The 25,377-nt window shown below is 42.1% G+C and overlaps 1 protein-coding gene across 1 annotated transcript in view; it reads right to left on the bottom strand.

The window, feature by feature from the left end:
* PLD5 (phospholipase D family member 5) overlaps nt 1-21,317 on the bottom strand; it is a 356,225-nt gene extending 334,908 nt beyond the window's left edge. The window contains exon 1 of the mRNA XM_033197381.1: nt 21,045-21,317. Coding sequence (XP_033053272.1) covers nt 21,045-21,047 — 3 coding nt within the window. The 5' untranslated portion in view covers nt 21,048-21,317. The remainder of the gene's footprint in view (nt 1-21,044) is intronic.
* Nucleotides 21,318-25,377: the final 4,060 nt, after the last annotated feature.

The raw sequence follows: 25,377 nt of genomic DNA, 5'->3' as shown, positions 1-25,377 counted from the left end.
GATGACATCATCTAAAGCTAATTACCTCTCAAAGGACACACCTCCAAAGAGCATCACACAAGGCTTAGATTTCCAGTATATATATTCTTGGTGGACACACACTTTCCGTCCATAACACCCAGAAATGAGCATGAATAACCCATGTGCTTGCCATCCACCCCTTACTCCTACTCCTAGTGGTGGGCTGGTTTCTCTGTGTTGGCTATCTGTCCTTTCCAACAATGAAGTCCCTGTCCTAAACTGCCCAGGACCCAAAGCCCTCCCTTCTACCTGTTGGTCCTCCTCCTCTGACTGCAGCCTGACCCTCAGTTGGGAGCGGACCTCACTCACAGGCACTCGTCTAACTTGCTAGCTCACAGCTTTGAGTTCAATGGTGGGCTCCTCATCACTGGGCTCTAGGCAAGCGTCAGGGCTAGATGAAGTCTGAACATGTCTGGATGCACAAGCACCATGCCCCTTGCCTGTCCCGCAACAGCTCCTGAGTGAGCATCTCGAGTTTTGTCAATGCTTAGTTTTCATCACCTGTCTGCTTTGGGAGGCAGGAAGTGTTCCTGCACCCAGCATCTCCTCTGGCTTGTCTTCCCTGAAGCTGACCACATGCCTCATGTCCAAGCCTCAGGTAAAAAATCATGGTGAAATACACATAACATAAAATATACCATCTTAACTATTTCTAAATGTACAATTTAGTGGCATTAAGAACATTCACAGCTGGGCGTGGTGACTCACACCTGTAATTCCAGCACTTTGGGAGGCCCAGGCGGGCGGATCACAAGGTCAGGAAATGGAGACCATCCTGGCTAACACGGTGAAACCTCGTCTCTACTAAAAACACAAAAAATTAGCCAGGCATGGTGGCGGGTGCCTGTAGTCCCAGCTACTTGGGAGGCTAAGGCAGGAGAATGGAGGCAGAGCTTGCAGCGAGCCGAGATCGCGCCACTACGCTCCAGCCTGGGCCACAGAGTAAGACTCTGTCTCAAAAAAAAAAAGAACATTCACATTGTTGTGTGCATCACTCCCATCCAGAACTCATTTTGTCACGCAAAACTGGAACTCTGTATGCATTGAACAATAATTCTCCATTTTCCCCTTTCTTCAAAGAAACAGTTCTGATGTAAAAGTCGCTGCATAAAACAAGCCTGGGTCAACCCAGAGGCTTTAAATAACACAGATATTTATTAAGGCGCTTGGTCAACATGATCTCTTTTAAAGGATAAAAGAGGCCACCATGGATAACCTTTTTAGGGACTGAGGATAAGAGATGAGTCGGTTCCACATGATAGATTTAATTACTATCATCCACATCATTCCGCCAAAGCTCTTCCTATTTCACTCTGGCTTGGCTCTCAAACGATAAAATATGTGGTGCGTGTGACGCTTGCTCTTAGTACACCATGATCCTGCTGTACTTCTCATCCACGGCTTATTTACACATCTTCTTTTAACTACTTGAAGGGGAAACAAACACAACAGGAAGAGGAATAACATTTTTCAACTGTCACCTGCCAGACAGATGTAATTGTGTAAACAAGATAATAGAAATTTAAGTCACATATGTGCGAATAGTCAAGCATCTGGTTATTTTGAAGAGAACCACTGTCCCTTCATCTGTGTTAACTCTGACTCCAATAGCTCTAGAAAACCAGATGTCCTAAGTATTTTTACTCCATGTCACAGAAAATTAGGCCACTAAGTCATAACTGTGTAAGAAGATTATAAAGTTAGGGAAGGTCTCTGCACTGTTGCTCACTTAAGTATCCTAATCTTACCATAAGAGGTAAGTCAATGACAGTCACAGGAATCCTACAAAGGAATCTGAGAAGCCACCTGTTCTGCTCACCCATAAGCTAAAGTGACATCATCCAGCATCACCAGCCACAGGAAATGGGGTGTAACGATAGTGGAAGTCGGGGGGCAGTGGTTCATGGAATGATGAAAGTGATAAAACTGCATGTTCTAATTAGTGCGGCATTGTGACTGATAAACTTTTACCCCATTTACTGTATATAATGAACTAGGGGCCATTATGGTAGTTATTTTACAGCATAATATTTTTGTTTTGTTTTACACTTTTCACCAAGACTCCAGAAACTACTGGGTAGGACAGGAAGAAGGACATGGAATAGCATCAAGAGGAAATTCGGACACTACCAAGGATAAAATATTAGAAGGAAGCTATTCATTCCTACTGGAAATCAAAGGAGAAAACAAGCTTAGACAAGGCTATAGCGGAGGCTGCCAACATAGGGGACACTCCTTGTGAAGTCTAATGGACCACACCGTAATATGGAAGGGGCCTTCCTTCACACCTCTGTGTAGTCTCTGTCCCTGCTCAGTGCTCATAAATGGAAGGTGTGTCTTCAGAAATCTGTCGTCTAAAGCTAGGGCTTAAAGCCACCGATGGATTTCTGAGACCTTTATCCACGAGACACACAGGTTTAAGTACAACCACCCAGGAGCAAACGACATTCTCCTCTTTATCCAAGACAAGCCCTGGAAGACTCGCCTGGTGTGAAGCCTAGGAGGCTGTTGAGTGTTAGAGGTCACATGGGTAGGCACCATCTCCACCCTCTTGGGCATTTTTGTCCATTTTTCCCAATTAGATTTGTGATGTGGGAAGGCCAAATGGAAAACCACAGGGGAAAAGCTACAGGAAGAAAAAAAGAGAAAAGCCAAAGAGGCAAAAGGCAGACTTTCACAGGAAAATGTGGCCATTTAAAATGAAACCAAGAGATACAGAGATGGGATTTTTTAGATTTAAAAATCACACTCGGAATCCTGCCGACTGGACATGGTGCCTCTCTCATTCCCATGTCAAAGTTTCCGTGGCAGATGGCAAGGAGCACAATGACCCAAAAATGTCAACCCTTTTTCTTTTTTTTTTTTTTTTTTTTTTTGAGACGGAGTCTCGCTCTGTCGCCCAGGCTGGAGTGCAGTGGCCGGATCTCAGCTCACTGCAAGCTCCGCCTCCCGGGTTTACGCCATTCTCCTGTCTCAGCCTCCCGAGTAGCTGGGACTACAGGCGCCCGCCACCTCGCCCGGCTAGCTTTTTGTATTTTTTTAGTAGAGACGGGGTTTCACCATGTTAGCCAGGATGGTCTCGATCTCCTGACCTCGTGATCCGCCCGTCTCGGCCTCCCAAAGTGCTGGGATTACAGGCTTGAGCCACCGCGCCCGGCCCCTTTTTTCTTATAATAAAGAGAAGCTATCAAAAATACACAAAACAATGGAGGGGAAAAAACGCAAAAAGGAACTGACTGAGAGCCCTTATTCTGCAGGAATGGGGCAATACATTCTGGTCCCCTAAAGTTCTGATTCTTTCATAAAACATAGCTTATGCTCAACAATGATGGTGACTTTATGTATCTCACCTTTGAAAGAATTCCCCTCTCAGGACAGCCATTCTTGCCAGGCTTTTGTGCACTCCTCGGAACTCATATTTAATCTTAGGATAGAGAAATAGACATGTTTGTGCTGGCTCCTTCTTTATGCAAATACAGCAATCTAAACATACTGTTCCGCAACTTATTTTTTTCCATTTAATATATTGAGGATATTGTTCTGTAGTTATTCATCTATTTATTCATTCAATAAATATTTATCAAATACCCACTAGGAGCAATGCATTGACCCAGACATTTGGCACAGCAGTGAACAAACTAATGTCTGCTCTGGAGAAGCTAATGCTTAGTAGAGGGGATCACAGGACACATCAGGGTCCAATAAATATGTACTGTATCCGATAGTAATACGTATTATTCTAAAAACTTAAAGCAGGGTATGGGGAGGGGGAAGCTTGCTTTATGTGAGGATATTTCGGTAGTGGCCTCAAGACAAGATCAAGCAGCTATCAGAGGAAAGTCGCCCAGACAGAAAGAAGAGCACATGCAGAGGTCCTGAGACCAGCGTGTGATTATCCACACTGAGGAGCAGCGGGAGGTCACCATGACTGCCATGGAGTAAGTAAGGGAGAGTGATAGAAAATGAGGTCAGAGAATGAGGAGGAAGGCAGATTACATAGGCTCCTGTAGCCTCTGGTCAAACATTTGGCTTTTACTCTGAGTAAGATGGAAAGCTGCTAGTAAGTCGAGAGTGGAGGAGGGACCTACAAGATGTACCTTTCAGAAGACTGATCATTCTGACTGCTATGCTAAGAAGCTGCAGGTAGCAAGGCTGGAAACAAGGAGACCCATTAGGACACAGTTACCATAGTGTAGGCAGAAGGTGATGCTGGCATGGACCAGCGTCGGTAGAAATGGTGGATGGTGGTCAGTTTCTGGATACCTCATGAATGTTGGGCTGCCAAGAATTGCTGATGGACTGCAAGTCAGCAGTGGAAGAGAAAAGAGCCAAGGAGACTTTAAGGAGACTTTGCTTTCTAGCCTGAGCTACTGAAAAGAGAGAGTTGTTATTTACTGAAAGGGGAAAAGCAAGCCTGGGACAGGAGAGGTGATCAAGACATTGTTTTAGACATGGTGGGTTTGATATGCCTAGCAGAGTTCCAAGTTGAAATGCCAAGGAGGCTATAGATATATGAGTCGGAAAGCAATGAAGAGGCTGGGGAGGGGGATACCTATGTAGGAGCTGTCATCATATAGATGGTGTTCTGAGACATGAATTCATTGTCATATGTTACCTATGGTCTATTCAGACTTCCCTTGTTTTTTGTTTTATTTATTTTTATTATTTTTTTTTTTTGAGATGGAGTCTCACTCTGTCGCCCAGGCTGGAGTGCAGTGGTGCAATCTCGGCTCACTGCAGCCTCTGCCTCCCGTGTTCATGTAATTCTCCTGCTACAGCTTCCTGAGTAGCTGGGACTACAGGAGCCCGCCACCATGCTCGGCTAATTTTTTGTATTTTTAGTACAGACAGGGTTTCACCATTTTAGCCAGAATGGTTTTGATCTCCTGACTTTGTGATCCACCCACCTCGGCCTCCCAATGTAATTTTATCTTATTAAAGTTTGGGGTACATGTGAAGGATGTGCAGGTTTGTTGCATAAATATTTGCCACGGTGGTCTGCTGCACCTATCAACCCATCACCTAAGTTTTAAGCCCGTATGCATTAGTTATTTTTCCTGATGCTGTCCCTCCCCACTTCCCAGCCCCTTTTTAAACAGCTGCACAATAAGATGTTTATATTAAATTGAAATGAAGATAACTGCTTTGACAAAAAGTCGGAACACACAGTAGTTAGTCAATCCGAATTATTCATGGATTTCCTATTTGCAAATTCACCTACTTGCTAAAATTTTTTGTAACCCTAAAATCGATACTCACAGGGCTTTGATGGTCATTTGCAGTCATGTGCAGAGTGGTGAAAAATCCGAGTCCCTAGTGCATGCACTCCCAGCTGACGTCAAACAAGGTGACACTCTGCTCTCTCCTTTCAGCTCAGCTGCTACAATCTTTTTGTGATCTATTAGAACGCTAAAACCACAAGGTCTTAGCATCTGTGTGCTTTTTGTTGGTGATTAGGCTGTTTAAAATGTCCCCCAGGTGTAGCATTGAAGTGCTGTATAATGTTCCTAAATGCCAGGAGGCTGTGATGTGCCTTATGGAGAAAACATGTGTTTTACATAAGCTTTGTTCAGGCATAAGTTATAGCACTGTTGGCTGTGAGTTCAGTGTTAATGAACCAACGATATATATCAAATAAGGTGTCTTTAAACAGAAACACACATAAAACAAGGTTATGTACTGACCAGCTGAAAAAAATGTGACCAGAGGCTTGGAGTAGCCTAGCCTTGTATTTCCTATAAAAGCAATTGGTCAGCATCCACTAATTCAGTGTTTATGGTGACTTGACATTTATGTGTGTATGTAACTGCTAGAAGTAATGAGAATGTACTTACTTTTAGTTCTTTTCTACCTTTGACATGGGAAGCATAAGATTAGAGTTACTTTAGAGAAATCATTACGACTACTCTATGCCTTAAAGTAGAATCTCATAGAAACCAACCCAGAAAGGTAAGGCTCTGACTTACTTATAAAAAGCAGTAGAGAAAAAAAAACTCTATTCCCAAGTACAATGATCTGCACACAGTGGATCCTCAAAAATGTTGTCTGACAATTTTCAAAATCCATTAGAGTATCTAATAGCCTTCCCTATCAGAAAAGTGTTCTTGTGTCTTACCCAAATCCCCAGTGCAATTAAAACCCCACCCCCTCTTTCTGTTCACGGTAGTAATGGAAACTCGATGGTCACCAGCTTCTGCTACAACAATCCTTCAGGCACTCAAATGCATATTAAATCCCTCTATGCTTCTCCATTTCCAAAGTAAAATAATCCCATTTACTTTAACATTTCTTTCATAGATCTTATTTTTCGTCCTCTAATCATCTAAATGGCATTCATTCCACTTGGAAACACAATCACATCATTCTTTTTGCCCCGTCAAAAAATCCATTCAGAATTGCATTTTCATCTCCTTGCCTCCAGAGTCCACACGCCTGTCATAAATGTTTAAGTGGTAGGGTCATTTTATATCAAGATCTCCATGAGCAACTGTTTTAATATGTCATTGTTCTTAGAATTCACCTTTTTTTAAAAAAAAAAAATATCTTTACAACAAAACTAAGTTAATTATTAAAGACAATAGCTCAAATCCACAGACCCAAAAAGCCTTTTATCCAAAGGACGCAGACAAAAAAAAGTATGACTGAAGACAACCAGCTAATTTTAAAGAGATTTGACGTTTACTGAGCTAAGTTTTTAGAATATGCTCACCTTAAAGGGTTAAGGATTTGGATACAAGCTCATGTGCCACCTGCTTTAAGTTCTTTTTTTTTTTTTTTTTTTTTTTTGAGGTGGAGTCTCGCTCTGTCGCCCAGACTGGAGTGCAGTGGCACAATCTCGGCTCACTGCAAGCTCCGCCTCCCGGGTTCACGCCATTCTCCTGCCTCAGCCTCCGGAGTAGCTGGGACTACAGGCGCCCGCCACCTCGCCCAGCTAGTTTTTTGTATTTTTTTTTAGTAGAGACGGGGTTTCACCATGTTAGCCAGGATGGTCTCGATCTCCTGACCTCGTGATCCGCCCGCCTCGGCCTCCCAAAGTGCTGGGATTACAGGCTTGAGCCACCGCGCCCGGCCACCTGCTTTAAGTTCTAACTGGCAATGTGTCTTGTCACTGCCTTCGTGTTCAACTTTTGGAAAACAAAAATCTTACAGTTTAGACCATCAGGAGGTTGCACCATGTTCTACCCACTACCACGGAAGCAAATATTTCTATTACACTTAATATTTATTCTAAGACATTTTCTAAAAGTTAGCCAGAAATTTCAAAGAACAAAAAGAACCCTCTTGGAATTATGGATTTGGATTATGAAGCTAAACCATTAGACAACGTATGGTTAGACCCAGCAAGGGAGAATGGGGTTATCGGGGTGCCAAACCGGGGAGTCCTGAACGTTGAACCCCTTTGTCAGAGGTTTATATGTGATCTCGGTATGACACTTCACTTTCTGGGACCTACGTATCCTCAAGAAGGGGAGGTACAAGATGATCTGTAAGATCTCTACTGTTTCAAAATTCTGTGCTTAAAGAGACCACAATTAGTTGGGACTGGAGGGAGACCAGTGATGATGGCACAGATCACACACATTTAAAGCGAAAGTAACTGGGGTGGATCGGTATTTTATTGGCATGTCCCACACACACCTCTCTTTAGGGCCTAGTAAGTGACCAGCAGATTCTATGACCATGGCACCCACCTCCTGCCAAAGAAGTGATGCCCTGCGGTTCACTCATCCTCATCCTTTACCCTCCTATCTCTGCTCTGTAAGAATTTAGTTTACAGGTCGGGCATGGTGGCTCATGCCTGTAATCCCAGCATTTTGGGAAGCCAAGATAGGTGGATCACCTGAGGTCAGGAGTTCGAGACCAGCCTGGCCAACATGGAAAAACCCTGTCTCTACTAAAAATACAAAAATTAGCCGGGTGTGGTGGTATGCACCTGTAATCCCAGCTACTAAGGTGGCTGGGGTAGGAGAATCGCTTGAACCTGGGAGGCAAAGTTGCAGTGAGCCAAGATTCAGCCACTGCACTCCAGCCTGGGCAACAGAGCAAGTTTGCATCTCCAAAAAAAAAAAAAGAATTTAAAAGAATTTAGTTTACAAACATCTAAGTAAGTACTTACTATGTGTCACCTTCATCAATATCCTAAGTGTTTCATAAATATTAACTCATCTAATTCTCATGTCACCCTTTGAACTAGCTATGATTATAAACAAACTGAGGCACAGAGAAATTACGAAATGGGCCCAAGATCACATCATACCAAGTGCTTGGCAGAGCTGAGTGCATGCTCTCACCGCTGTGCTACTAAGCTCCAGACTCATTAAGCAACAAATGGTGCTATCATAGAGGAGCATTACCTCTTCCTTTCGTTTTAAAAATCTGCACTTTTCTCTACCCTTCCCATTGTTTACCTTTATGGGAGTCTAAGTTATCATTTATTCCATTGGTTGCAAAATAGTGAAGAAGGTTACAAGAGTCTTGGGGCGTTCATAGGCATCCTGGATTATGGTGCCTGATACTAACAAGTAACTTTTTAAAAGTCCACAAACTCTTCTCTGGATGCACAAGGTATATGAGGTCCACTTGGGGGTAATCCCTAGTCAGGGATGGCATGACAGCATGTATGGTTGTTTGCACATTAGAATTTAAAAATATATATAACATATATATATATATATAATTTTTTTTTCTTTTTTTTCAGATGGAGTCTGTTGCCCAGGCTGGAGTGCAATGGCACAGTCTTGGCTCACTGCAACCTCTGCCTCCGGGGTTCAAGCAATTCTCCTGCCTCAGACTCCTAAATAGCCAGGACTATAGGCCTGAGCTGCCACGCCTGGCAAATTTTTTTATTCTCAGATGGAGTTTCATTCTTGTCACCCAGGTTGGAATGTAATGGTGTGATCTGGCTCACTGCAACCTCCGCCTCCCGGGTTCAAGCGACTCTTTTGCCTCAGTCTCCTGAGTACCTGGAATACCAGCACATGTCACCACACCCAGCTAATTTTTGCATTTTTAGTAGAGATGGAGTTTCTCCACGTTGGCCAGAGTGGTCTTGAACTCCTGACCCCTTCCCTCCCAAAGTGCTGGGATTACAGGCATGAGCCACCACACCTGGCCTTTTGGAATTTTTAACCATTTGCAGAAGTAGTATTTTGGAATAGGTTAAAAGGGGAGTCAGGTGCTGTCCTAGGTTTCTGCAATTTTCCTGTATCCTCCTTTGATTGATAATTAGTTTCCTACTTTCAGAATTTAACCAACAATCCCTATTTAGGAGTCAAAACTTATGCTTCATTCAAAGTCTAGTTTACAGCCAGCTGCCCCTTCCCCAGCTTGTCACTCTTATCACCCTGTTAATTTCCTTCATTGCACTTATCTGAACATGTATATTTCTGTTTTGTTTATATGATTATTGTTTAGTTCGCTGTTTGTTTACATGTTTATTTTGGTTGCCACTGTATCCCCACCACCTGGCATAGCACCTAAGACCTACCAGGGACTTGATAAAATTAAGGTACCTCACTCACTGCTTAACAAATAGATTAAAATGTAGAATGGCTCAAAGACAAGCAAAGTTTATTTCTTGCTCACATAGAGTGAAGTCAATTGCATGTGGGGAAGGAGTAGGGGAAGGGGGCTTTGTTCAACAGGGTCATTCAGAGACCGAGGCTGATGGTTATCTTCACCATGTTCAACTCATGGCTTCCAAGTAACCTTGGCCACTCAGGGTTTCCCATTCAACCGGCAGAATGGGAAAAGAGCGCAGAGGCACGTTCACGGGCAGGCCTGGAATGAGCCCACATCACTTCTGCCTACATGTAGTTGGCCTGATCTCAGGCACTAGTGGGAAAATGAAGATTAGCCGCATGTCCAGGAAAAAGAGAAGAGCATAGAATCTGGTGAGGAGCTAGCAGTCCATAAATACCTGCTGGTGAATAAACACGAGGGAAGCCAGAGAGGAAGAAAGAAAGGCATTTACCATCAAGTTGAGAGATTATGTCTTTCTGCAGAAATGGCTGTTCTATCTGGCCATCCAGTTTTCTGGGAAGCACACGATGGGCTGCAGGTATAAACGAATGCATTTGTCTTGTCTTCCCCTGGATTAAAACTCCATGAAATCGGAAACTTTTTGTTAAACTCCACTTTCCCAGAATAAGGGTCACGCCTGCAATAAGTGCTAAATAAATGTGTGAGAACGAAACGAAACGAAACAAAATCCTCCTGCTCCACAAGTATTAAGAGAAAGAGAAACAGGGACAGTGTAAGCCGCAAGCAGGGGAAAGCTCTCCACTGGCCAAGGCTCAGTTTGGGAAACTCCAAATTACAGTTAGGTACTAAATACCTACTGGGTGCTAAGTCCACTGTTGGGTGTTTTTGTATATATTTTAATCCTTTAAATATCACTGTACATAATAATTGGAAACACTTAACACATAGAATAGGGGATAAATGGAGCTCCTGCCCAAGATATTGGCAAGCAGAAGGAGTTACAGGATATAGTTCAATCTGAGATAAACTAGACAATTACTTGAAACATTCCTTAATAAAAGGAATTTTAGGATTTTTTCAGATAGATATTTCTATTCATCCCTTTTTAGGCAGTAGCATGATTTTGAGTCACCTTGGTGGAAGGGAGTAAGGTTTCACCAAGTATATGGGAGCTTGAAAGTTGGTTGCTGGTCACGGGAATTCATTGGGACCAGCTGACAATGCTGTTCTGCATTGTGGGGTTGGAATGACCCCTTAGAATGCTGGGTGGGGCAGGCTATACCCCACCTAAGTGTAGTTCCTAAATCATCAGTGCTTGATGTGGAATAAAGACTGAGCATCAGGCTGACTGTATTGTAAACTGATCAGGTATAGACTATAATCCATTTATCATCATCTAATGCAGTTAACCAATTATGAGGGTCAAGTGGACCATATGAAGAGCAAAATTGTAAAGACCGTCCTTGCCCTGCAAAGGGTCCAGCCCCAGAATCACAGAGATTTTAGCTAAAAGGGATCTGAGATACAAGACACCTGCTACCTTGAGAGACTCATCCACAGACTTCTCTTCCTCCTCTTCCAGCCTTCTTAACTCACAACTAAACACAATCCACATGCTGAGCATAGAACACCAGGTTTTTTCTGAAAACACTCATCTCTCCCCCTCCCTCACTCTGCCTCCTCCTACTGCTCTGTCCATGACTTTCCTTCACACTTTTAAAATCAGGTCACTCACCCTCTTGATACTGTATGAGTGAAATACAAAGAGAACTGGATTGGGCGATTGCTTAAATTTGTATGTACAAACATGCCCATTGAGCATTATTATAAATAGTAACTTGGAAGGAAAATTGGAAAAGCATCCATGTCCATTAAAATGATAAGTTACATTTGTGTGAGTTGTATTTATTGGTATGGAATAGCTATTATAAGTTGAAAAAATCAGGACTAAGCAGAAGGTATAATATTCACTGTTTGTTTCAACAAATACGACATGTACCATGCAGGGTGCTAGCCATCAACAGTACAATAGGATAATAGTATAAATAGTAACAATTTAAAATAGTAATAAGTGCTATGAAGCAAAATGCAGGATACTGTGAGTATATAATTGATGAAAGATTTAACCTACTGCCATTAGTAAAAATGTTGTGTGTGGTATGTGTTTAGTATGTGTGTTATGTGGTGTGTGTGTGTGTATGAAAAAGGCTAGATTATATATCTGTCTACATAAAACCAACAGTTGTTAGCCCTAAATGATTTTTCTTTTCACCATGTTATGAATCTTCCGAAATTACCATGTGTTTCTTTAGAAGTCAGAAAAAAACTAAAAAAAATTAATTTAGCTTGCTAAGCTTGTCTTAGTTTCCTCGGTTATAAGTCAGATTTAGAGTAATCAGCCCTTTTTCATCTTCCCTTAAGATTAAATAAGAATTTATATTTCCTGACTTTAGAGTGCATAAGGATATATATCACTTTGATACATTTTAAAGTAACAGTAATAGAAAGCTTTGGAAAAAAAGGAGTCAGACACCGGTTTTCCTGAGGAACATGGTGGGCCATCCTAAGCAGGGGAGCCACCGAGCCCACCTTCTGCCAGAACCCAGGAGGTCTCACCACGGTGCTTGGCAACTCTTTAAAATGGATCCTCTGCCAAAATTGAAGTATCAGTGATATCTCAATGTGAAAGACCTAGACAGGCTATTACATTATTTCTGATTAAACTTATTCCACACAAAGATAAATAGAAAGTTAACTTGTGACATATCTGTAATCTTTGCTATTTATAATTTAACTCTGCTATTTGCAACTGTTTCCAGTACATTTAGTAGCTCAGCTGTAAGCTTCTGTATAAAGCCAAGAGTGAAGCATTCTCTGCCACCTCTTGCTGACAACTTAGAGCACCTCTCATGGGAGCACAGAACTCTTCCCCACTAAGGGCACAAAGTGTCTAGGGCATGGACTTGGTTGCCAAGTGATTTATAAAATACCCTGGCCAATGCCCATCATAAGACATTCCAAAGGCGTGTCCAAAGACATTCTAAAGCACCAGAGTTCCTTAAAAAATGCTTTCTTTTTTTTTTTTGTAAACTTCACATACTCATTGTCATGAAAAACTCTATTTAAATAAGAATAAAAAGAACTAAGAAATTCTAAAACATCTCTCAAATTCCACCAATGCTAGTGTGGTGAGCATGTGCCTCAAAATTTCCATCTACGTGTAGCATCCAGGTATTACATCCATTACATCCATGGAGGTACTGTTACATAAATGGGATTATTTGCTTCTTTTTTTAAAACAAAAAATAAAGAAGGGCATTGAAAGCTTAAAAATAAGCAGATCTTGATTAGGAATTCTAAATCAGGATCATGAGGTGTCACATGATGGCTTGGGGAACCAGTGATGTTCTATTCTTTGAGCTGGGTGCTAATTACAAGATTGTGTTCATTTTGCAAAAATGTGAGCTGTACATTTATGATTTGTGCACTTTTTCAGTTTTTATGTCTTTATCTTAAAGTCTTTTAACTTAAAAACCCTTGATTATGTAAATCAACACTCCATACAAAGAAGAGAGGCAGGGAAAGGAAACACTTATGATCCTAAACCAGTAAAATCAATTTGTATACAGTATTTTTCAGAATCTTAAGAAATTAATCCATTATTTGTTCATGCACTTTCACGCAAATTTGACATGCAGTTCTTCTAAGTCCTAGATTGGATAAACAGGTATTCCTTATTCTCCAATCTAAACTTAAGTTGTAAACACAGTTTTGCAAGGAATCTCCATGCCGAATAAACAAAAATTGGGGAAGTCCTAGGTATAGCAACATTGCAATATGGCCTGCCCTTGCTATGACAGAACACGTAAGCTAACAAGCCATACTTTCTATGAACTTATTAAATCAGCCAAACTGTCCATCAGAAATATTAATTCCTATGGAAAAGGCGGAAGTTAGTTAAAAAGTGAGATTTAAGTATATACGGATGTGATTCCCCCCTTTTCCCTATCAGGTATTTTATCTATCTCTTAAGACATTTAAATTATATATTATAAAATATTATATATTATAATAATAATTATATATTATAAAAGATATATTTTAATTATATATTAAATATATTTTATATTTTGTTTTTACTATTGAAAACAAAATAAGCACAGTGGTAAAATAAAAGAGGAAATTAATCAAGCACTTTTGCAACACAAGCTATAAACCCAAACATGGCAAATTTCAGAATGCAAACAACAAATTTCTCCAAATAGATATGCTCTCCTTACATCTATGTGTAATAGAGCGGGGGCCACATCAAGGACGGTGAATTGGTTGGTGGGTCTTAGGGAGTCTGGATACTTCATAGAGCCAATAAGCAGATGCCCAGAGCTGAGTCCTTAGGGATCCAAGATGTGAACTGGGAAGATCATCCACCTCCTGGATGGCTAAATCCAAGGAGTAAGATGGGAAGTTAGAGATGAAGGACAAAGGCAAAAAGTAACGAATGAGGAATGTCAAAACAAGAAAATGGAAAGGAGGAGTGAACATAAACCGTATCGTAGCTTAACCTGAAGTACCTAAGAAAGTTTTGATCTTACTCTTGAGTCCGCATTTACAGGAAGGCATTTAAAGTTGCAGTCAAGGCTATCAACATGAACCACACCACTTCTTTTGTAATCCTATGAGCATCTCTCCAGAGACTTCCTCCAATCTTGAACCTATTTAATTTCTAGGCTATGCAGCTAATTAGATTATTTATCCTAGGTCTTCCATCTATTGCATTGATCTTACCATCAACATCAGACTTAATCGGCTACCACATCAATGGCATTTTCTCTAGCAGTCTCTGTATAGTGGCTTTTGTGTCTTCTCACCTAATGGGACCTGTGCAGCATCCATTATGAATCATCAGTATCCATGAGGCTGAACAATAGGATAAAAATTTGAACAGAACTCATATTTGCTTATTTTAAGCTTTGCACTTCCTGTAGCCCATCAAGAGTAATTCCTTCCTATAAGACCACAGCAAAATGAATGAGATTCCTCATCTTCATTATATTGTTGGTATGTGTCATTCATAATTTCTAATGCTCTTGACACCATCTTCAAGGAGAAGCTCAAAGCCAACCAACACATTCACTTTCCCAAAACTTGTCACCACAATACTTCTTTTTCCAACCAATAGCATCTTAGATCCACCCTATTAATAAAATCACTCATACCTTTATTCTATGTGCTTTAGTTTTCAAGGACTGGGGAAGAGGGAGGTATTTTGTATGCACTCATTCTCCTCCACATCTTTCTATTCATTTGATCAGTGTGGTTACAGGTTATCAATGATCAAGAAAATGGCATTGTAGCCATTAGTAATTTCTAACTATATCTAATTTGTCCTCACTCATTACCTTCAAACTTCTGAAACCTGTGGACATAGGAATATAGGTGCATGTAACCTTCTCTGATCCTCTAGATCCATCTTCTTTTCCTCAGGAACATAATCAAAGGCCTACTTTATACAATAATTATATATATTTCTCCTAGGATACACTACATTGTCACTCACTTCTAAATATCTCATTGGACTTTGGGAACAGGCCATAGGACTCATCTCTTATACAGTTATTGATATGTGATATATATTAAAGACATGAAACCTATAGCCTGCTACTCAAAGTCCAATAGATAATATAAATCATATACAGCTATGTGTTATATATATATTCTACTATATAGACTCTCAGACTTTTTCTTAACTTATGCTTTATTCATTCAACACCATATAAAACCTACGATGTGAAAGGTTTATGTGAATATTTATTTCCCCCACCTCCCAGACTCATTTGTTGAACCCTAATCCCCAGTGTGCTAGTATTAGAAGGCAGGGCATATGGAAGGTGATGAGGTCTTGAAGGCTCTGCCCTCACTAATCAGATTAGTGCCCTTATAAAAGAGACACCAGAGAGCTATCGAGCTCATTCTACTGTGTGAACACACAGCGAGAAGACATCATCTATTAAGCAGAGAGTTGGCCCTCACCAGACACCAAATCTGCTAAAACCCTGATCTTGGATTTCCCAGTCTCTATAAGGAATTAATTGCTGTTATTTTGTTTGCTTTTTGAGACAGAGTCTTGCTCCATCCTCCAGGCTGGAGTGCAGTGGTATAATCTCAGTTCACTGCAACCGCTGCCTCCCGGGTTCAAGTGATTCTCCTGCCTCAGCCTTCCGAGTAGCTGTAATTACAGGTGCCCACCATCACACTGAGCTAATTTTTGTATATTTAGTAGAGATGGGGTTTCACCTTGTTGGCCAGGCTGGTCTCAAACTCCTGACCTCAGGCGATCCACCTGCCTCGGCATCCCAAAGTGCTGAGATTACAGGCATGAGCCACCGCGCCTGGCAAATTTCTGTTATGTTATCCAGTCTGATGTGTTTTGCTGGAGCAGCCTGAACAGACTAAGACAGGTGGCATGCCAGGTAATGTAAGAAATACAATGAGGGGGTTTTTATTCACTTTTTTTTTAAAGCTGCTTGCTTCAAATACCAGGGTCATTGGTTTCCTCTTTCACATTTCACCTCCAACCAGTGGCCAGGGCAGGTGGATTTTCTTTGACGTCATCTCCTACTTTATTTTTCATTTTCTCTCTACCATTCTAATTTAAATCCATATCATCTTTTAACTAATTTTTAAAGCGTCCTTCTATTTTTTCTCCTTGTCATTGTCTCCTAATTAAACATTCTATTTTACGCAAACATATTAATGTAATCTTCACAATGACCCAATGGAGGTAAGAATCATTATTCCCATTTTCCAGGTAAGAAAGCTAAGAATTAAAACGTTTTAAAATTACCATCCAAAATCACACAAGAGTGTAACATAGAAATTTAACTCCCTCCCTGACTTCACCACTATGCAATCTATGCATATAACAAAATTATACTTATACCTCGTAAATTTATACCAATAAAAAATTAAAATTCAGAAAAATAAAGAACACTGGGTGTGGTGGTGATGCACGCCTGTAATCCCAGCACTTTGGGAGGCTGAGGCAGGTGGATGACTTGAGGCCAGGAGTTCGAGGCCAATCTGACCAACATGGTAAAACCCTGTCTCTACTGAAAAATACAAAAATTAGCCAGGTGTGGTGGTGAACGCCTGTAGTCCCGGCTACTCAGGAGGCTGAGACATGAGAATCACTTGAACCTCAGAAGTGGAGGTTGCAGTGAGCTGAGATCGCGACACCACACTTCAGCCTAGGTGGCCTGGGTGACAGAATGAGATTCTATCTAAAAAGGAAAACAAAAAAGAAATTTAACCCTCTGTCTGAGCAACTTTATATCCTCTTTCCCTACATTAGACTGTCTCCCAGTTAGACAGAGCTGTGTAAGGGACATTGGTCGGAGTGGGAACATAAGGTGTTCATGAGCAAATGACAAAGCAACTAAGACAGGTGACACTGGGAAGGAAGAACTAAGGTGACATTGGGAAGGAAGAACTAAGGTGACATTGGGAAGGAAGAACTAAGACAGGTGACATTGGGAAGGAAGAACTAAGACAGGTGACACTAGGAAGGAAGAACTAAGACAGGTGACATTGGGAAGGAAGAACTAAGACAGGTGACATCAGGAAGGAAGAACTAAGACAGGTGACACTGGGAAGGAAGAACTAAGACAGGTGACACTAGGAAGGAAGAACTAAGACAGGTGACATGGGCAGGAAGAACTAAGACAGGTGACACTGGGAAGGAAGAACTAAGACAGGTGACATCAGGAAGGAAGAACTAAGGTGACACTTGGAAGGAAGAACTAAGGTGACCCTGGGAAGGAAGAACTAAGACAGGTGACATCGGGAAGGAAGAACTAAGGTGACATCGGGAAGGAAGAACTAAGACAGGTGACATTGGGAAGGAAGAACTAAGACAGGTGACACTAGGAAGGAAGAACTAAGACAGGTGACACTAGGAAGGAAGAACTAAGGTGACATCGGGAAGGAAGAACTAAGACAGGTGACACTAGGAAGGAAGAACTAAGACAGGTGACATTGGGAAGGAAGAACTAAGACAGGTGACATTGGGAAGGAAGAACTAAGACAGGTGACACTGGGAAGGAAGAACTAAGACAGGTGACATGGGCAGGAAGAACTAAGGTGACACTGGGAAGGAAGAACTAAGACAGGTGACATCGGGAAGGAAGAACTAAGGTGACACTGGGAAGGAAGAACTAAGGTGACACTGGGAAGGAAGAACTAAGGTGACACTGGGAAGGAAGAACTAAGGCAGGTGACATTGGGAAGGAAGAACTAAGGTGACATTGGGAAGGAAGAACTAAGGTGACATTGGGAAGGAAGAACTAAGGTGACATTGGGAAGGAAGAACTAAGGTGACATTGGGAAGGAAGAACTAAGACAGGTGACATTGGGAAGGAAGAACTAAGGTGACATTGGGAAGGAAGAACTAAGACAGGTGACACTGGGAAGGAAGAACTAAGGTGACATTGGGAAGGAAGAACTAAGGTGACATTGGGAAGGAAGAACTAAGACAGGTGACACTGGGAAGGAAGAACTAAGACAGGTGACACTAGGAAGGAAGAACTAAGACAGGTGACACTAGGAAGGAAGAACTAAGACAGGTGACATTGGGAAGGAAGAACTAAGACAGGTGACATTGGGAAGGAAGAACTAAGACAGGTGACACTGGGAAGGAAGAACTAAGGTGACATCGGGAAGGAAGAACTAAGACAGGTGACATCAGGAAGGAAGAACTAAGGTGACACTGGGAAGGAAGAACTAAGGTGACACTGGGAAGGAAGAACTAAGACAGGTGACATCGGGAAGGAAGAACTAAGACAGGTGACATTGGGAAGGAAGAACTAAGACGGTGACACTAGGAAGAACTAAGACAGGTGACATCGGGAAGGAAGAACTAAGACAGGTGACATCGGGAAGGAAGAACAGGAAGACAGAAATGTCAAAGGTGAGTTGAAATGTCGAGGCTGGGGCACTGAAAGTTTCTGTGACTTGCTGTCAGGCACCCGTCTAGCTCCTGCGCTCTTCCTCTCTACTTTGAAAGGCCGTATGAGGAGGTGGTTTCAGGAGTGAGGGCCCCAGAGCCAGCAGCCATTTATTCCCACCCTGGCATTACCCCTCACTAGCCGTGTGCCCTTCGGAAAGCGTAGAACTCTGTGTGCCTTACCTCAATGCAACAGGGGTAGTAATTTTAACATATGTACTTAAAAGCAAGAATGGGGATTCCTAAAGGGTTTAAATACTCAGCACATAGCACATTATGTCCTCGCTATTTGTAAAATATTGAGAACTTCCACACATTTCCCTTGCTTTGAAATAACTTAAAGTCATCTGCAATTATGTAATATGGATTTACTTATTTGCATTTCCTTTAAATTTGTAAATAAAAATTTTAAAAGTAATCAGAGGCCACAGCCCAAGCTGGGCTGGCTTATTTGGTATAAAACCCAGCAAGTTCTGACATGCTCCTGATTCTAATGAGGTCAAGGAGAGTGTTTTAAACACAGTGAGTGTCTTTTCTCCTGGGTAAGATAACTGATCATATCTGCGTGATGAGAAACATCATTGGTTTCCTTTTCATCATGGAAAGGACTTCATGAAAATCCAATCTATAGATTCACTCCTCTTCCAGTCAGTGATCTCTTACTAAAATGAAAGGTGAAATATGTTTGCCTAGGCAAAAGCCAGGTGGCCAGAATGCCTTCCCTGTTAAATCATTGCCATTTTAGTGTCTGTCATTAAGAAGAGCTCACTTAGACCAAAGCTTTTATTGTAATGTAAAATTGGGTACTTTTTTCCCAACCTTTTAAACAGTAATTAATGAAAATAACCAGAGGATGGCCTGAATGTAAACAGCTCACTGTTAGTCACTGTTAGTTCCCACCGCACTCTCCCACAACCCCAAAGAGAAGTTCACTCTCTTTGGAGGTCTATACACTTTCATCAGATAGTACTTCAATGATCTCAGCCCCTGACCTGCTCCTCATTTCTCCCTGAATACTGGAAAAGAATATCACTATGCATATATTTATGCCCACGCTCAAAGTGTGCTGGCGGGAGAGGGACTCTGCATCTCAGCCCGGTCCTTTGTAATCCTTAAAGGAATGTTCTCAGGCTAATGAAGGGAAGAAAGGAATGATTCTGCCTCAAGCATTCAGGCAAAACATTTCAAAGCACTCAGAGTCCCATTTAATCCTCATGCTCCATATGTGGATTATTTATTTTCACCCAGCCTGCTGATTGAGAAACAGGTGAGTTTATTTTGACTTCTCAACAGCTAAGAACTGCTCAAATGGATGAGATAAGAGGTACCAGGTGTCAACTAAAGCGGGAAAAATCTGACCTTTGTCTTGGCAGTGATTTCTCTGGTCTGTGTCCCTCGGAATGATCTAGGGGTGGTGCGTGAAGGCAGGGAATGAGATGAATGATTCTCATAGATCTGGTTTCCAATTTCCCCCTTTCTGAGTTGTTGGAAAGGCACTTCTAAAAATTCCCACCCTCCCTTCATCACCAGTCTCTTCATTCATCTGGATTATAAACAGAAAAATCATTTCCCACACATCAGCTGTGCAGTCAAATAAGTATATTTCAGGCATTCTCTCTCAACAGTAATAGGCTTTATTTTCTTCTCAACGTTATGTAATCTTATTTATTATCAACAGCCTTCGTCCATTAATCCTTTCGAGAAAATGTTTAGTGGCCCCACTGTTGCACGCCAGTTCTTCCTCCCATCTCCCGTGTTTTCCTCCTCGTATCATGGGTGATTGGGAGGAGACACTCGGAAAAGACACGCAGAGAGCAGGGACCAGGAGATAGGCACATTGTCACTACTACGGTGAATTCTAAAGCCTCATCCAAAGACCTCATGTTTACATTAAGGATCACCTCACCCTGGCAACGTTTGCTTTACTGGATTTGAATCAAACAAACTTCCTCCAAAGTCAGATCATTCTTTCTTTGAAAACTTGGGTTCCTGTTGTTGCTGCCTATGATAGTTTCAAAAGAAAAAAAAAATCACGTGGAAGTTTGCTCTAGTAATTCTTAATGCCTCCAGTAAACAGTGAAGCTCACAGCAACGGCGACGATTCAAAGCAAGCTGCTTAAGCATGAACGGATTTGTGCCCCTGCACGAACATATCGAGAACCCAGACAACTATTTCTTTGAAGAATCTCATGGAAATTACAATTACTTTCAGAGGAAAGAGCACACTTCAGAGACTACATGAATCGGGGTTTACCTCTGAGGTCACCATAGGACTGTCCTTCCCTGGCAAAGCCCAGCAAACAGTCCTTATTAATTACAAGGCACCATTACCTCTGACATGAAAGGAATCATTTTTCAAAAAAAAATCAGTGCTCTGGTGAAAAGAGTGTTCCTGCCCTTCTAATAAAAAATGGACAGTGCCTCAGAGCTCAGGTGACTGTTCAGTCTCATGCTACCAACAGCCATTTTCACCAGCAGAGCCTACGTACTCTTTCCCAGGTAACAAACTAGGTCTGTAGAAAACTCCAGAGTTTCTTACCATTGCGACCAGTCTTCCTTCCCTCCCTGCGGAGTCCAGCAGCCAGGAGCTCTCGCTGATGTGCTGCTTCCCACAGCCTCTAGAGCCTTTGGAGGCAGAGAATGTTTCATGTGGCACCAACGTATCACCACCGATTACATTTCAGTCCCTCAATTGCTGGCCTCAGTGCTTTGGAAATCAGCCAAACTGAGCACGAAGAGAGAAAGAGCTGCAGCTTGCAATTGCAGAATTTCCCCTAGAATGTGCTCTTAAAAACATAGGCCCCTCATTGAGCATTTAAGCAAGTACTGGGGACTGCTATGTTCAATTATGTTTCACCCTCTTTTCCTTTTAAACTGAGAGGAGTTGTGTTGCTTGTGGAATGAAATAATAGCAAGAGCTCAAGCTGACCCAGGGGAGGCAGGCACCATGCCGGCGTCCACACACCTCCAACCTGAGCAGAAACGGCTGCAATTCCAATCAGAGTAAAGGAGAATCCTGCCTAGACAAAGACGAGCGAAGAGGGGCAATGCTGACGAGCACTCCATGGTTACAGCAGCTCGGTCATCGGTGGGTGTTTGCTAAGTCCAGACTAAATCATGTGGCGTAGCGCTGTCAAATCTGAACAGGTGGAAAGAAAAGTTCTTTACTCATCAAGGCAGTGTGAGGTGCACAGCTTTAGCTTGAAGAGTATAATCAAAGTTCTTCAAATGCAGGGAACCCTGTCTTCTCAGATGCTTTAAATCTAGCCTGTGCTGCTCAATTATATTAAACCACGGGGCTCTTTGCGTTTCCTGCACTTTGGTCACGTTTTATCGTTTAAAAATTTATCTCAGAAGAATTCAGTCACACAGCTAGCACACAGCAGCAGCTGAACCTCATCCAAAGCTCAGACCAGGACTCTTTAGAAAAATAGTACACATAAGCAAAAACATCTGTTGATTGCCAAATTGTTTACTGGCCTTTCCTTCACCATCTGTAAATTTCAGGAGGGCAGGTATCATGCTTCTTTTGTTCACATCTGTATCCCCAAGGCAGCACCTATTCCATTGTAGAATATTTACTAGCTGAGTTAATACACTGATTTCCCATTACTGTTGGAAATGTTGGCAAAGTCCCACAAATTGGTAAAATTCCTTTTGCTTGGAGACTGATTTGTTCCAGGCTAAGGGTTGGGTTCCTTTTGTTACGGCTTTTCCTCTTATCAAAAAGGAAAAATTCACATCTCCTTGTATGGTTAGGCCTAGAAAGGGCAGGAATAACTTCCAGCAAAGCTAAATACTTGTTCTAGAGCAAATTCATCCCGAGGAATACGATTCGTGCTGATGGGCAAGGGTTCTGATTTCTTAGAAGGGTCCATGGCATTTATCAGGCTTGATGGCATCAAGGAGTAGCTGTGAATCAACAGAGTCCCAGAAAAACAAACAAATTTCCACACCCTCTGGGGAAAGATCTTTCAGGATAGAGAAGCCATTATGGCAAGCAAATTAGGTGTCCACGTGAGAGACATCTGGCCAAGATATAGCTCAATGCTTGCATTGAGTAGGTTCTAGATACCCCTTTAAGGGGTTAAATGAATTCAGTAAGTGAATACTCTGAAACCCTGGAGTGTTTAACACTTGTCCCGAAGCTGGAATAAGCCAACATTGCCTAACGTGGATTCTCAGTTCATCGTCCCATCCTGAGGTCCTTTCTCTAGAAACACTCATCCGCATCGTTTCCACTGTTCCTTGGGCCATGCCCACTTATACTTCCCCTCTCATGGGAAGATGTGGCAACATCTACTGCAATGTGACCAGGAAAAAAAAGCATTGTCTGCTTTTTTCCATTAGCCTTTATCTTTGTGCACAACAGAAATCCCCTACCACAGCATCAATGAAGCATCTCCTTTCTTCTATCTGTTCTTCAAGGTGTAGCGTTATTCTTTCCTCCTTCAGAAAGAGTTCCCTGATAGCCTCAACTTACAGCAATTTATCTTCTCCATGACTGTCACTCAACACTGTCCTAACCATTTAACATTGAATCATACATTGTCTTCAGACACTTCTTGGATGCCATTGGTTATTTTATTGTTTATGTTTAGGTATCTTACCATCTAACCAGATTGTAAGCATGTTATTCCTGTATCAAATTCTTTCTTTCCTTTTCTGTTTTTTTTCTTTTTTTTCTTTTTTCTTTTTTTTTTTTTTTGAGAGGAGTGTTGCTTTGTTGCCCAGGTTGGAGTGCAATGGCACGATCTTGGCTCACTGCAACTTCCACCACCCAGGTTCAAGAGATTCTCCTGTCTCAGCCTCCTGAGCAGCTGGGATTATAGGTGTATGCTGCCATGCCCAGCTAATTTTTTGTATTTGGGTAGAGACAGGGCATCATTGTGTTGCCCAGGCTGGTCTCGAACTCCTGAGCTCAGGTGATCCACCCGCCTCAGCCTCCCAACGGGCTAGGATTACAGGCTTGAGCCACTGCGCCCAGTCTAAAATTCTTGAATGGCAACCTACTGGCTGTAAGGTAAAACTGAGACTACTCTCCATGGCATTTAAGGTCCTTCATGAAAGACCTCCTTAAAGTTTCCTTTCCCACCATGCTCCTGCTAGTACCTTATGCTTTAGTCACAAAGAACTCCTTGCAGTATCCTCAAATCACCGTGCTCACCAATACTTCCAGGACTTTGCACACAGGACACTCCATTCCAGGAATGGTTTTTATTGCTGTCCCCACAGGGGCTGGGGCTCAGTCCTCAACATCTGTGCCATCTCCCTTGATCCTCCCAACAGGACTGAATGGCAAGCTGAAGACCGGAAGTACATGAATCATGGGGTTGCACCATCCTTCTGTCTGTGTCAGGGCCCTGCACAAACCTAAGCAGATGCAGAATCAGTGCTTTTTCTGCAATGAGAAATGCTCATATAGTGTACTGGCATGTTGGACTTTTTTTTTTTTTTCAAATAAGTTAACCTAGTAGAAACAACAAGGGACTAGGAGGAAGGATTTCTGAATCATCATCTGCCTGTTGAGTCAACCAGGATTCTATTGATATGAAGAATTGTTTGGTACTTTTATTATCAAAATCGTTACACTTCTCAGCTTGATCTTGTCAGAACACACTGAATTACAACCACCTCATTGATACCTGGCCTCACAAACCATCAGCAAGGAAGTTAGGAAGTTCTGGAGAGTGAGGAGCAGAAAAAAACGTGGACTTTTCTATAACATAGTAGTTTGTATACCTTCATTAAAAAATGTGGATTCCAGGCTGGGCACGATGACTCATGCCTATAATCCTAGCACTTTGGGAAGCTGAGGCGGGTGGATCGCTTGAGCCCAGGAGTTCCAGACCAGCCTGGATAACATGGTGAAACTCCATCTCTACAAAACATACAAAAATTAGCTTGGTGTAATGGCATGCGTCTGCAGTCCCAGCTACTTGGGAGGCTGAGATGGGCAGATGGCTTGAGTCCGGGAGGTGGAGTTTGCACTGAGCTGAGATTGCACCATTGCACTCCAGCCTGGGCGACAGAGCCAGATCCTGCCCCCTACCCCTCATGAGGACATTCGGAAAGCCAGTCCTTTCCTCTGCATCCCCTCGGTGCTGTCTTCCCATACACCCCTAACAACTAGAAATCCAGGTACAGCAATGAAAAGTCTGAGACCAAGCAGACAAAATGCTCAGTAGAAAGCTATTCCCACTCTTCTGAACGTGGAAAGGTGAAAGGAAAAATTTTAAATCCTTTTACAAATTTCACAATTGTGGGAATGTTTGTGGCGCCCTCCACATTCATATGTTGAAACCTAATCCCCAACTTGATGGTGTTAGGAGGTGGGGTTTTTAGAAGGTGACAAGATCAAGAGGGAGCAGCCTTTGTGAACAGGATTAGTACCCTTATAAAAGACGACCAAGGGAGATGGCTTGCCCTTCCCCCAAGTGAGGACACCAGGAGAAGACACCATCTCGGAACCAAGAAGCAGGTCCTCCAGGCATCAAATCTGCCATTGACTTGATCTGGGACTTTCCAGCCTCCAGAATCATGAGAAATAAGTTTCTCTGTTTGTAAGCTACCTAGTTTATGGTCATTTTGTTATAGCAGCCTAAATAAGCTAAGACAAAATGCATGTAAGTAATACCTATTTCATTTAGTGTTTTCTTATGAGCAAATCTATTTTATCTTTTTAACGAAATTTTTATTGTACCTTTAGAAGACCTTTGACATGTCTCTGAGAAGCACAACAAGACACCATGACCTCCCTCCACGGAGTATTCATTATTCACCTATTCAGTATTTTCAAATGCTGGTCCTGCATTAATGAAAAGTGAACCTGCCATTCCAAAAAGGTAGTCCCTAGAGACTGGAAGCTCCCT

This window comes from Trachypithecus francoisi, unplaced genomic scaffold, assembly GCF_009764315.1.
Source record: "Trachypithecus francoisi isolate TF-2019V2 unplaced genomic scaffold, Tfra_2.0 Lachesis_group5, whole genome shotgun sequence".
NCBI lineage: Eukaryota > Metazoa > Chordata > Mammalia > Primates > Cercopithecidae > Trachypithecus > Trachypithecus francoisi.
The sequence above is the reverse complement of the archived record's forward strand: the minus strand, read 5'-3'. Positions and strand labels throughout refer to the sequence as shown.